Source organism: Pholcus phalangioides, unplaced genomic scaffold (assembly GCF_987345545.1).
Source record: "Pholcus phalangioides strain wild (caught in Gottingen) unplaced genomic scaffold, Ppha-v1.0 ptg000010l_1, whole genome shotgun sequence".
Lineage (NCBI taxonomy): Eukaryota > Metazoa > Arthropoda > Arachnida > Araneae > Pholcidae > Pholcus > Pholcus phalangioides.
Window position 1 is genome coordinate 23,080,860 of NW_028301603.1, and position 14,070 is coordinate 23,094,929.

The window sequence follows — 14,070 nt, forward strand, 5'->3', positions numbered from 1 at the left end:
GGTACACCAGATCCATCTTCACCCGCCCGTCCCCCCCCCCTTTTGGCTTAAAGAGGGGTTTCTCAAAATTTTGTCACCCGCGGCTCCCTTGCCCAATTTATGGTTCTGCGGCTTTCCAGAGCAGTTTGGTAGTTATTTTCCCATACAAAAGAACAACTTCAAAGCATAAACAGGCATACAAATCAGTATCCCCAGCTCGCCGCGACGCCCCTGGCAAAGGTTGGTCCAAGCATCTGGGAGCAGCGAAGCACACTTTGAGAAACGCTGGCCTAGTCCTTTCAAGGTTCAGTGTCTGTATATCAAGGGTTCCCTGGCTTGGACAGAATTTTAAGCTATTACGTGCGGTACTTTGTTAAGAAATTAAAGTCAAAATGTAATCAAAGTATTTTTAATCCCGTTTTGCGGTCCCTAAAATTCAGCGGTCGCACAATTCGCACCTTCTTAAGTCCGACCTTGCTTGCACGCCTGTCGTCTTCACCTCAAAAAATGTCGATACGAAAATAAAAACGTAAAAAGATGATAGATATGTTAATAATTTCCAGTCGTACAAGGTTTGAACAGGGAGGGGAGGAAGAGGAACCACATATCATGCGATTAATGAGCTCAGAAAGACTTTGTGGTTCAGTGCGTTTCTCTAACCAACAAGCTGATTTTTTCCCCCATCCCAGCTTTCAAAGTTTCAGGTAAAAAAACGGCGATTTCGTGATAAGACAGAAGGTATGGGAAAAGGAAAATACCACTTAGGAATCCAAATCAAAAGGAAAAAAAATGGATAGGTTGAAAAGTAAGTCATTGAAAGCGTCTGATCGTATTTGTGCAGCTCTGGTTGTTCTTCTCTTCCCCAGGGGTCGCTTCGTTGTTCGGATGATGACGTCAAAATCGTCCTGAAAAATAGAAGGTAAATTGGTTGGTTTTTTTAATGGTTTTGTAAGTTCGCTGTCATTTTCCAATAGGAGTAACCGTTTTTAGTATCTCTGTGGATGTTCATACTCCTCATAACAGTTTACAGGAAAATAACGTCAGCTCTGAAAATACGATGAGGGATGAAATTCAAGTAAGATTAGTTTTTTGTTATGAACATTTAATATTCAAGTAGGTTTTTAATTTCATTCGCTTCAATTCGTTCAATTTATTATTTTTTTAAGTGAAGTATTAAAATGTAACTGAAATCTTTATTTTCATTTGATTATGTTGGCAGTTTTGGAACGCATTTTATGCTACAGAAAATGAATGCTGAATTCAGACTCGTGAATCGTGAATTAACTTATACTCAAGTCGAACCAATTCAATCCCTTTGATTGAAGTGAAAATTAACTTGAACATAATACCTCGCCTATTCAAAAAATAATAATATGAGAAAAGATACTTTGGTTTTGTGGAAACACGGGTATATTTGAAATTTCAAGCCTGAAAAACTAAACAGGCTGTAAATTCAAGTCCCTATACGCCCTTTACTTTTTGACTGTCGCTTATAGATATACTTTTTAATTCCAATTAGAAAAATTACCCAAATAACTTGCCCATTTTTTATATATGCATTTATTTATTTATTTTACTGGGACCGTAAATGTGCCGAGATGCAAAATTAAATTTTTCATACTGTCTTTCTATCGTCTTTCAGTTAAAAGTCCTGTCTCTACTGAGCAAAACAAAAAATAAAAAATTGCATGTTTCAAAGTGTAATACTGTATTCGTAATAATAAGTTTCAATATTCGTCGAGGTATATTACTCATTCAAAGTTAAAAAGAGCATCTCAGAATTAGGAAATAAACTGCAACTTGAAGAATTTTTCGAATTTTCACGCATTTTTTTCAAGTTTGTTTCTTAATGTTATATTACTCATTGTTCTTTCCCTCATTTTCGACGATTTTGAATTCAAACCTCCCGGCTTGTACTGCACTTAGAACAGGGGCCTTCAACGCATGGCCCGAAGACCACACGTGCCCCCTTCCCTAGCTTTTCGCCGTGGCGCACCGACCATTTTTAGAAAATGGCTAAAAAGTGTGATTGAAAGGCGATTTAGAATATGAGATTCTTTCCAGATTTAACAGTAACGCTATGCATTTGATAACCAGGGCTATCTTAACACGTTGGAGAATTCCTGGTCCCAAACAGTTTATGGGCCTCTGATTTTATATATTTCAGGATAAAAAAAATTCGGCATCCAAAACACCATAATTAAATAATTAATAAAAATTTGTAATTGATGAAAGAATAATTCCGGAACTGTTGAAAGAAATGATTTTCAAATTTTCGGAAGAAATCATTTCAGAATTAATGTAAGATTAATTAATTAAGACTTAACGATTAGATATAAGATAATGATTCAATGAATAGAAATAATTTCAAGATTTATTGAAAGTAGCAATTTCAAGATATACTGAAGGAAATAATTTCAGAATTATCTGACAAGTTTTATGAATAACGTGCGCGGTCTATTTATATCTTTAGTCTATGGTCTATCGCCTCATACGCACTGGCAAATGCAATCAGTAGCGTTGTAATGAAGTTAAGCGCTCAAGCTTTGGCAAGAAATTTGAATTACAGAAAAACCTCGATAAGTTGTCACATCAAGTTATCGAAGAATTATGACGGCTTAAGCGGAGTTCCATCAGTTTTAATGTGCAATGTTATGAAAATCGTATAAATTTAAAGTAATATGACATTTATTAAAGTATGAATCAAAATAAAAATATTAATAAAATTTATAGATTGCGAAAGAAAAAAATAATAGCAATTTTTTATCTTTTTTTATCTCTTATTACTTAAATTATTGTGGTGAAATGTACTGTACACTTTGATTTATTCTAGTAATTTTTAATTTATAGACTAACAGAGCAACTGTTAGAATAGGTAGCTTTTCTTCATAACAGAACTCTCTATTGCACATTAATTTTACATATGCATCTAATTTAATTTTAGTGTTTGAATTCTCCATCAGTAGTTCATGACAGAACTAAAAAGTCATCTCGAACACTTTTGACTTTGTGGAGGGTCCCTGGGCAGGGAAAAGTAAACAGAAGACCTCAACTTGGGAAAGAATGTCTAATTTTTTTCAACAAAGATATTTTGTTTAAATTTCAAGCCCTAAATTAGAAGAGCCCATGCTTTCTATGATAATTTATTATCCGTGCCCGTTGCACTTTGACTTTAACTTGATTAATTTGATTCTTCGATTTAAATAATTTTTGATTTCCTTGCACTATATGTAATCTTTGACGTATCAATAAATTTTGGTATTGCCGGAGATGCCCTGGGGGGGGACGACGACGACGACAAAACCTTAGTCGGCAAATGAACTTCCCCCAGTATAACTTTCGTTACTTAAACTGTTCCGTTTGGGTATATAGGATTTTATGGTGACTTTTAAGCATATAGCAATGCTGTTAACACACACAAGCTCTTTTTTTAATGGGAGCCGTAAAAATAGTCTGTTCCTCTTTCTCAAACGTTTTCATAGTGACGACTTAACCGAAATTAGCGACGAGTAAACGAGGGTTTAATAACATTGTGGTCTATGAGAGCTGGAAGGGTCTGAAGAAAAATTACAACTTAACCGGAGTAACGACTTATCGGGGTGACGACTTAACGAAGTTTTACTGTATTTTAATTTAACGAATCGACAATAAATCTGGTAACCTTGTCCTAACCTACCCGTATGTTAGAAAAATGAAAAAAAGGGAAAGAAAAATATACATAAATGAAAGGAAAAAGTATAATAGATGAAGTAGGCCAGAGTTTTGTTTTTTTTTCGCTCTGACATGAATAAAGTAGAAAGATACATAATTAGGCTAAAGTACATATTGGAAGCGGCGAGCAAAGCGACGAATAAGAAGGGAGAAAAGCAACACGAGAATATAGCTGCGAGCAAGGAACATAGTACACATAGTGGGGCGTTTCAGGTAGCAGAGAGTATCAAATAGAAACTCGCAATCAGCTTGGTTTTTTTTAAATTAAAGAATGCTTAAAAATTTCATAATTATAAAAATCATTGCTCAGACAACAATTTAGAAATAATAATGTTGTGTGAATATCACTATTTTTAAATATAAACTACGGAAGTATTCCTCATATTTTGGTCGCTTTCCTCCCTACACATCTTTTCCCGCGGCACTTGAGTGCGATCACTTCTCGAAAGATCAATATTTTCTACTAAATTTAGGAGTAAAACATTGAGAAAAATATCAAGTTTATCAAAGCTCCCCACCGTTTAAATTTGTATTATTAGTATAGGCGGAAGGGTAGAAGTGGAAAATTCCCCCCCCCCCCGAATAGCTTTATTTGTATAAATATATGTTGGTTTCATTTTTTTTACTCAAGAAACGTAATTATTGACACCCAAAAATCCAGCATAAAAAACATTCGGTACTCTTCCAGTATGGAAATATTGACGGTACACAGAAAATAAATAAACAAATAAAACTTGCCAATTTTTCCACAGAAACATACATGATTTTTAATTCAGACGACTCAAACACATTTACCCACAACGGTGCATGATAAATTAGCTTAAAACTCAAAATGTAAATATTATAAACTCAAAATATAAATCATTTTCGGTTTGGTTAAGCACGTGCGCACGAAAAACGTTTGACGGGAAATATATGAAAACTATATTCGGTACTTGCTGTTTTCATTTGGTCGTCCACACCTTTTTGAAGTACGTCGAGAACTTATCAGCGATTCTGGTGACATTTTTGACTTCATTACCGCTTTTTAACAGCGAAAACAAGCCCTTCGACGGCCATCTTGAAGCTACGCACAAGCGAGCGGAGCGGCGAAAACAAAATATCTTGAATGCGCTGCTATCATCGCTTGTGGCGGAATTCCCGCTCTGTTGCGGTGCGCGCCGCTGTACGCAGGCGCATTGGAGTCAGTGTGTTTGATTTCGCTGCTCTGATCTCTCTTCTCTCATCGTTTCTTTGCTCTCCGTCCCACTATATGTTCAGCCTTATTAACAGTCAACCCTCGGTTTACGTACTAATCCTGGTTTATGAACACACAAGCCAGCGAAAAGCGAGCCTTACAAACATGTAAAATTGACTAAATCCCGAAAAAACACATTTTAGATGTCTGTGGCCGCATGTCGATTTTTTTTTAATTGCCAGAAGAGTCGGTTAAATAATTAAATTTAATCATAGTTGTATTTTCGTGGACTGTATGTTTGTTTTCAGTAGCTAACTAGTTCTCACCAGAGACAGAGAATCGAGGCACATGAGTTCGCAACACTAACAATAATAACTAATTTAATTGCTTAAAAACGGCTTAGAAACAATCATTAAGATGGGCGAACGGAGGCCCCATAAAGTACGTGCGTGTCTCTCAAGTAGAGAACCCAAACTTAACTTATTGAGGAGCGCGCTGTAAGAGAGAGAAGAAAAGACCGACCCTCCCCGGAGAGATCGATCCCCCCACTCTCTCCCAAAGCGCCTCCCTACGGCGAATCACAATACATGGATACGCACGGGCTTTAACATACCGCCCGGCCTTGAAATATTTATATTTCAACATATTCAAATTACGTATCACATTACTCTACACTTGAACTGTACAACATACTAACGATTTATCCTACTAAACAAACTAATGATTTATCATACTAAACATACTAACGATTATCATACTAAACATACTAACGATTATCATACTAAAAATACTAACATAATGATTTATCATACTAAACATACTAACATAATGATTTGCACTCTATACATACTAACATAATGATTTGCACTCTATACATACTAATGATTTGCACTCTATACATACTAATGATTTGCACTCTATACATACTAATGATTTGCACTCTATACATTCTAATGATTTGCACTCTATACATACTAATGATTTGCACTCTATACATACTAATGATTTGCACTCTATACATACTAATGATTTACAAACGATGTGAGTAAGATAGTACAATAGAGTACAATAGAATTGTACAAAGTTCAACAATAAATTGTTTGCAATATGTACACAAGTAATTCCAATTGGTCACTGTCTAACACTTTTTCCTTGTTGACAATGGTCAGTGTGGTGCTCGTAATCGGTTTTAGTTCCTTCAAGTACGAAGCATCTGTAACACTGTCTTCACAATCTTCGAGAGGAACATCAATGTATTGCATCAAAAATTCGGGTCCATTCCACCACAGTGAATTATCAAGCAATTCTTTAGGGCAGGCTTCGAGATACAAGATCTGCAGGATTCTGAGACGAAGAGACATGACCCCAATGATATTCCTTGGTCAGCTCCTGTATGCTGGATACTCGATTCGCAACGAAGGTCTTCAGCTGGTGTGCAGAAGTGCCGATCCAGGCCAAAGCAATAGTGGAATGTGACCACAACATAACTCTTCCGGAGGACGTTCGTAATGCTACTGTAGATTTACGAATCAATTGGGACAATAGCAGTGCTGCGCATAGCTCTAATCTTGGTATGGTAAGCGATTTCAGGGGTGCAACCCTAGACTTACTACACAACAGCCTGACGGTTATGTCACCTGAACGAGAAATGCATCTGATGTAAACAGCTGCGCCATAAGCGTTTTGAGATGCATCTGCGATCCCATGCAACTCAACCGTATTTTCAGGATTTATGCCAACGAATCGTTTGCATGCGCATTACATCGAGTTCCGAAGTCAAGATCTGGTGTGACGATTTAGTGACGTAATAGTGATCTTAGCCAATGAGGCGCATCCCATGTTAAAAATCCTATGTACGGTATGGAATTACGCTACCGGGTGGTGGAGATTTTCCCGCTACTGGTCTCGCGGACAACTACAATTTTTTTTTCGGTGGTCTGCTTGTAACACTGCTTAGACAGTGTTCTCGGAGCAGCGAACCACCAATGATTTCTAACGCTGTGAGCGTGTGTGTTATGTTCATGACTAAGAGAGAGTGTGAATATGGGAGCGACCTAGAGCGTGTATTATATATGAATGATCAAGAGAGTGAGCATGGGAGTGACCAAAAGAGTAACTCTGAGACACAGGCGTATTTACAGGGGTGGGAAAGCAATGGACTCGATCGGTTATGGAGCAGGACGACGAATTAGAGGAATAAGTCAAGAAAGTTAGACTAGAATTATTATTATACTAGCAGGGTGGCAAAATTCGTGTAGCACATAGCCGACAAAACCATAAATCCGCCTCTGGGTGGGAGAACCAAAATGCATATGCGCCCCGTGTGATAGAGTTCATTGTTGTTTCTGGTATTACGGCCTCAAGCCTTACCCGTTTCATCAAGTTTTCTCAACATTTTCGTTGTCGAGAGTGACAATGTGTGGTGTCGCGACTTTCTATTATTCCAAAATTTTACAAATTTGTATCTTTAAACCAGTGGTTCTTAACCTTTTTTCCTTTCCGCACCCCAAGTGCAATTGTAACAAGCTACTCGCTAACTTGTTACATTAATTTGTAGTTAAATTTTAATGAAGCCCTTTAGAATATAATTTTATTTACGACGCCAGACAGTCTGGGAACTGGGTTGGACATTTATTCAGATATCGTGTATAGAAATAGGTGAGGCACCTATATGCACAGGTGTTACCTCCAACGCCTTTTGCAGATTCTCAGAATTGACCCTGCCCTTTGGGCAGTGGTACCTTGAGAAGGAGTGGCAGATGGATTTATCATTGGTATGTAGACAACGGGGCAGCAGCGAGATTCCAGTAAGGGATTCTAGTCTGGGACCCAAAGGGGAGGGGGTGTGACGTTTAGGAGACGGAACCAATGAGAGGGAAACAGGAGGAAATTGTACGAGAGAAGGTGGTTGAGAGAGACAGAACGAACTAGGTCTTGATGAGAGGTGGTTGTCCGGGGGTTTTGGAGGAAAGTGGAAGGAGCGGAAGATGACGAGAGTTTGGGGTAAGTCTTGACCTATTGCTTTCTCCATTCCTCTCTCGCTCAAGGAGTAGTAGCATAAAACATATGTTCTGATTTATAAGTATGTAATTTAAATACATCCTCATATATACATTATTTGTTATAGCTGTAAATAAATAATAATTTACTCCGACCTGAGGACAAGGGTTGAATAATTGAGTGGTATTAATTGGTATCTTGAGTATCAGCCCCAGACGCTGAGAGCAGCTCTGGGACACAATGCGACTTACCTTCCTGTACCCCCATGGAGAATACGTTATTTATCTGTTAGAAAATTTAGTTTTTTTCTGTAACTAATTACATTAATTATCCATTAATTAATTTCTATTAATTCTCTTACTTACTGTTTAATGTTCTTCTCGGCTATGGTTAATTTTGGGGGTTTTTTAAATTTAATTCATAAACAAAACTAAAAAAAAGTTTTTTTAAATCTTTTTCGCGATTTGGAAAAAAAGATTCATTGAATAGCTCTAGACTTATTGATTCCAACCGCAACAGCTATAAATTAATGTTTCTCTGACGCTTGACTAAATTTTTTTACCTTTTCCCTAAGTGATAAGCCGCTGTGGTGGTCGAGTGGTTATAGTGCCGGACTCGTGATGCGAGGATCCGGGTTCGAACCCCACAGTGGTGGTCGGCTGAAGTTGGTTTTCTGTGGTTCCCAACTTCAAGGCGCAAATGCGAGCCGATCTCCCCGTTAAAAAGTCTCGCCACAGAGAGCAACAGTCCTACAACGGTAAATCATTCAACCATAACACTTCACTTCACTCATAGTTAGTAAAACTGGGGGCAGATGACAGCACTACACATAACAAGCATTACACAGAAACAAACTTTACGTCAGGTTGCACTACACGTACACGCACATTCCCGCATGTACCAATTCGTTGGGGGGGTTCCGCGGGGGGGGGGTGCATGTGTGGTGTAGCAGTAGTAGGTAGGGGCTCAGGGATCCATGATGTTCTTAAGTCAGCCACCTCGTTGGGCAATTTGCCTGTTGTGGCGTTGTATTTGTATTTGTATTTGTATTTGATGTGTTCACGACAGTATTAAATCTAAGCACAACATACAAATGTTTAGGTAAATACAGTAATACCTCGGTTTTCATTGCCTTCGGTTTTCGTCGATTTTTATTTTGTGAAAAATTTGTCACGGTCTTCGTCGGTTGACCTCGCTGCTAATTTTCGTTATCATGCTCAGTGTGGCGTTGTTTCTCGTTGTGCATCCTTGCATCATAGCCAAACAATTCCATGGAACTAAAGAAAATTTCCAGAGAAGGCAGATCTTCGCAGAGGGCAATCACCGGTGTTGGAAGAAGAGATCAATGGTGTTCCCTGAAACAGCCTCAGAAAGCGCGATAGAGATTGTCGATGCTATAAAAACACAGGAGATTGGAATACAGGAGAAGACATACCAATAGAAAACTTGCATAGAGCACCTACCAGAAATTCAGCCAAAAGCAAACCCAAAACCGTGAATGAAGATAACCAAAAAAACTGTGGTTACAGAAGGCAAACGAGAACCAAGTTAAAGCTGACAAAATTGATCCCAACTTCAAATCTAACAGGGTATATATAAACGAGCATCTTTCTCAAGAGAGCAAGCATCTATTTTACCTGGTCAGAGAGTTCAAAAGGACCTATGATTATAATTATGCGTGGGCAAAAGAGGAAAAAAAATTTCCTCCTTGAAACTGAAAACAGTCATGTATGGAGAATTAGAGATGAGGAAGATCTCAGGAAGCTGAACAGAAATGACGAACAATGAATATATAAATTATATCCAACTGGAACAGAGCGAAGGTTTTCTGGAACAAATGACTGATGTAGATAAGTTTTTTAATTACCCTCAAATATATAACCAGTATATAAATTTCCTATATTAACTATACAAAGTTTAAAATCTAACTTCGATACTTTCCTTGTATTTTTGAGATCTCTGCAAGTTCAAATAAATATAATATATCTTACAGAAATATGGTTGAAGGATGATAAACTCATCTAATTATCATTATTTTTATTTGAAAACGTTTGTGATGAGAAGGAAATCCATGAAAAATATTAATGTTTTTTAGATATAATAACACTTAACTCAAACCTGTGGACTAGAAAAAAAGCAAACAAATCAACAGGCAAAAATAAATGGATTACAAAAGAGCTCATAAAAACAATAAACATCGACGAAAAAGGGTATAAAAAATGCAAAAAGTATCCAGGCATACTTACATATGAAATGGAAAACAAAAAACTATGATAAAACACTGAAAACCAAATTAAACAAGCTAAATGTAAATAACAAAGAAACAAATTTTTTGAATGTCATAAAGACAAAAGAAAACGATGGAAATATATAAACAGCTTTGTACTCAACAAAAATAATGCAAATAAAATTCTTCCAAATCACCAAGATCCAAAAATATTAGCTAATGAATTCAACACAGACTTTGTTACAAGAAACCTGGATAGAGAAGATAATGAACACAAGTATGAGGATGGCAATGACTATGTTTCAAGCCCATTTGATAATTTTTGTTGCACCACGGTCATTTTCTGCACACGAGGGCTAATTAGACCGGGACCTACAATTTATTGCCGATTCCGAACGGCAGGCTTGTTTTTATACTCATCGAGGGGTTGGATGGGGGACTCACTGCGGTAGCAATTTTTTGTGTGATCATGTCGCCGTTTCTGTTGTACCCTTGTGTCAGGAAAGTTTTCTGATTCAATGAGTCAACATGGAAATCGAAATAACCCTTTTAAAAAGATTAATAAATAATTAAATTGAACATAAAAAAGTGGGTATGACGGGCTAACATCAAAAATGTTGAAAATTATTGCACTGTACCCCGTTGACATTTTTTGAAAAACCTAATTGATTCTTCAGTAAGTAAAAGTCATTTTACGATGAACTCAAGTTCTCCTTCGTACACCCAACCTACAAATACAAATACAACGCCACAACAGGCAAAATGCCCAACGAGGTGGCTGAACACACCTACAAGAAAGGAGATCCTAACAATATGGCTAACTACAGACCAATCTCAGTTCTTCCAATATTTTCAAAAATACTGAAATGGCCATATTAAGATTCTGTAATTATCTAAATAATGGTTATAATAATAACAAATATTGAATCTATCTGGATTTGAAGCAAGCATTTGATAACATTCATAGCAACATTTGATAGCATTTGATAACATTTGATAGCATTTGATAACATTTGATAGCATTTGATAACATTTGATAGCATTTGATAACATTTGATAGCATTTGATAACATTTGATAGCATTTTTATATTAACAGGAAAATTATATAAGGCTGGAGTCAGGGGACAAGTACTTGAATTGTTCCGAATTTATTATTTACATAGACACCAAGCTGTTACTATAAGGTTATTAACCTATGGCTTATGTGCTTGGGGAGGGGCATACCAAACTAACATTGAAAAACTAAACAACATGTATAATAAAATAAAACGTATGGTAATGGATACGTATCGTGAAAACAATAATAATATAAATAGTCATACTTTTAACATCAGACAGTATATATCATATATTCACAAAATGATTAACTTCTTAACAAGTAGCAACGAATGGTTACAGAGAAAAACAAATAGAACCGTGATAAGATATAAACACACGAATATCAAATACCAAAAACTAAACACATCTCTTCCAAAACGTTTCTCCTTCAATGCACCTAAAATAATGAATTTTTTTCAATTGGAGTACCAAACAACTAACAGCACTAACAAAAGTATGAAATATATCAATCAATATGTAAAATACGTCTGAAAGTAATGAAAATTTTAGTAAGTCTTAAATGTTTCAATAAGTCTCCTAATATTATGAAATATTTTGATCGTTTTATTTAATTTTCACATGTCCTGCTAATAGCATACTTAGACACTATCACATAAATTGTCTTGCACACTGAATCACCTACAATACACAGTATATAGATTTTTTTGCGAAACCTTCACAATTGTGAAATTACAATCGCCTATTTTATATTTTCTCTGATCAATTTTATCTCTTACTTCATGCAAAGTCTTCATGCAAATAGAAAACCTAATAACATTATAATGTACTTTTGGTTCAAATTGGCGACTAACCAAATAGAAATATTCAAAAGAAAGGAAAAAATATGTATATACTTATTATATTATTTTTTTGTTATTTTTTGTTAATTATTATTTTTTAGTCTTCTCTATTTTTATTTATTATTTTATTTTATTCTTTTATTTATTTTTTTAATTCTTTCTCTTTTATTATTCTCTCTCTCCCTCTTTCTTGTGTAAACAGAGAAGATATCAATCTTGTAGGCTTCCTGGGAGGACAATTGTCCCTTGGAACCACATAGATGTCATTTTTGTGTGCGCGTGCTCAATTTCATATATGTATTTGTGTATTGTCTAAAAAACACAAGAACACGATCGAGTTGAGGAAGGAAATCATTGGAAAATACGAGAGTGGCATTAAGATTGCTGTAATCGGAAGCATGTGTGGGATGTCACCATCCACGATAGGTTCCATTGTGGCGAAAAAGGAAGCAATAAAGAAGGCTAATGTAGCGAAAGGTTTGAATGTGCTAACGAAATATAGATCACAAGCAATTGAAGATGGCGAACAGTTATTACTAATTTAGATCATAAACAGTTAGATGACAATTCTGTTTCGGAGGCCATCATGTGTGAAAAGGCGTAACTGTTGTATGCCGATCTCATTAAGAAAATGCCTTGGAGAGTGCTAGCGTACTTATTTTAAGACCAGCAGAGACTGGTTCGAAAAATTCGAAAAGTGCTGGCATGCACAGTGTTACTAGGCACGGCGCAGGTGCGAGTTCGGACAAGTCTGGGACAAAATATTTGTGTCCGAATTCAAGGGAACTCGGATAGTGTCCCAGGAAGTGACCCTAGATAGTGTCTTGATACCCACTGTCCTTATGGAGAAGGATTCTTCCTTCCAAACAATAATATCTGCACCTCTTCCTCCCACCCCCCTTCTTGCCGTCTTCCATACGCCTGGAAGAGTCTTCAGAAAGGTATAAAAATGCGAATTACATGTTAAATTTTCATTTATTCTTTACATTAGTCTTTTATATTCATTTTTAAAATATATTTTTTTGTATTATTTTAGGGAGTATAGAACGAACTAATTGAATTTACATTGATTCATATGGAAATAATTGCGTCGGTTTTCGTCGGTTTCGGATTTCGCCGATTGTTTTCAAACGGATTATCGACGAAAACCGAGGTATCACTGTAACGGTATTTTTTCTCAACCGAAATGGAAAACAAGTACAACCGCTAATCGAAAAAAAACCTTTTACAACGCAAATTTCCTGCGACAGTCTATTTCTGCAAGCGAAAGCCAAGAAAAGAGGTCTCGATATATTTGTATGATTCATATTTTTTTAAGAATTGAAAAATTTAATTTTTATCATTTCAATTTTCTTAAATTTTGTAATTTTTTTATTTAGGTGAACGTGTAATTTTTTTCCATCTCGCACTACTAAAAATGCTCACCTGCACCTCCCAGTTAAGAAAGAACCACTGTTCTAAACAAAAGCTTAGGCCGTCGCCCATCACGACCTTCCGCACGGATGTACTGTACCCCTTGAACCCTCTCTTAAGCCGTCCCTGCTGCAATCACAAGTGTGTCGGTGATTGTGGGTTCTAACCCAAATTTTGTGTTCATATTCTTCTTTTCGATTGAATTGCATTTGAAACGTCTGAGTCTTAGTCCGATCTTTCACGAATAAAAAAAAGGGGGGCTCTATATATATATATATGTGTATATGTATATGTATATATATGTATATGTGTGTATATATATATATATATATATATATATATATATATATATATTTTTTTTTTTTTTTTTTTTTTTTTTTTTTTTTTTGCTCCAGCTAGTGTAGGAGCATATGTCTAAACTAAAGTTCCTGCTGAAAGTTTATGTAAATTTTGTACACCAAGGTTATAACGTTACATTCAGGTACAGAAAACACAAAAATGTTTAGCGTACATCTATAGTTTCACCGTAAGGGTTAAATTTAGTAATTCATAAGGTAAAATTTGTACTATTTAAGGATTCACATACCCTTAACAGTGCAAATACATAACATGGGGGGGGGGAAGTTAAAATATTATTAAAAATACTCTATTTAACCATTAATTT

At 36.0% G+C, this 14,070-nt stretch overlaps 1 protein-coding gene across 1 annotated transcript in view; it reads left to right on the forward strand.

Moving 5' to 3' along the window:
* The first annotated feature begins 918 nt into the window (after positions 1-918).
* Positions 919-14,070, forward strand: part of LOC149081142 (uncharacterized) — a 43,840-nt gene continuing 30,688 nt past the window's right edge. Inside the window, exon 1 of the mRNA XM_089237313.1 lies at positions 919-1,054. Coding sequence (XP_089093439.1) covers positions 1,037-1,054 — 18 coding nt within the window. The 5' untranslated portion in view covers positions 919-1,036. The remainder of the gene's footprint in view (positions 1,055-14,070) is intronic.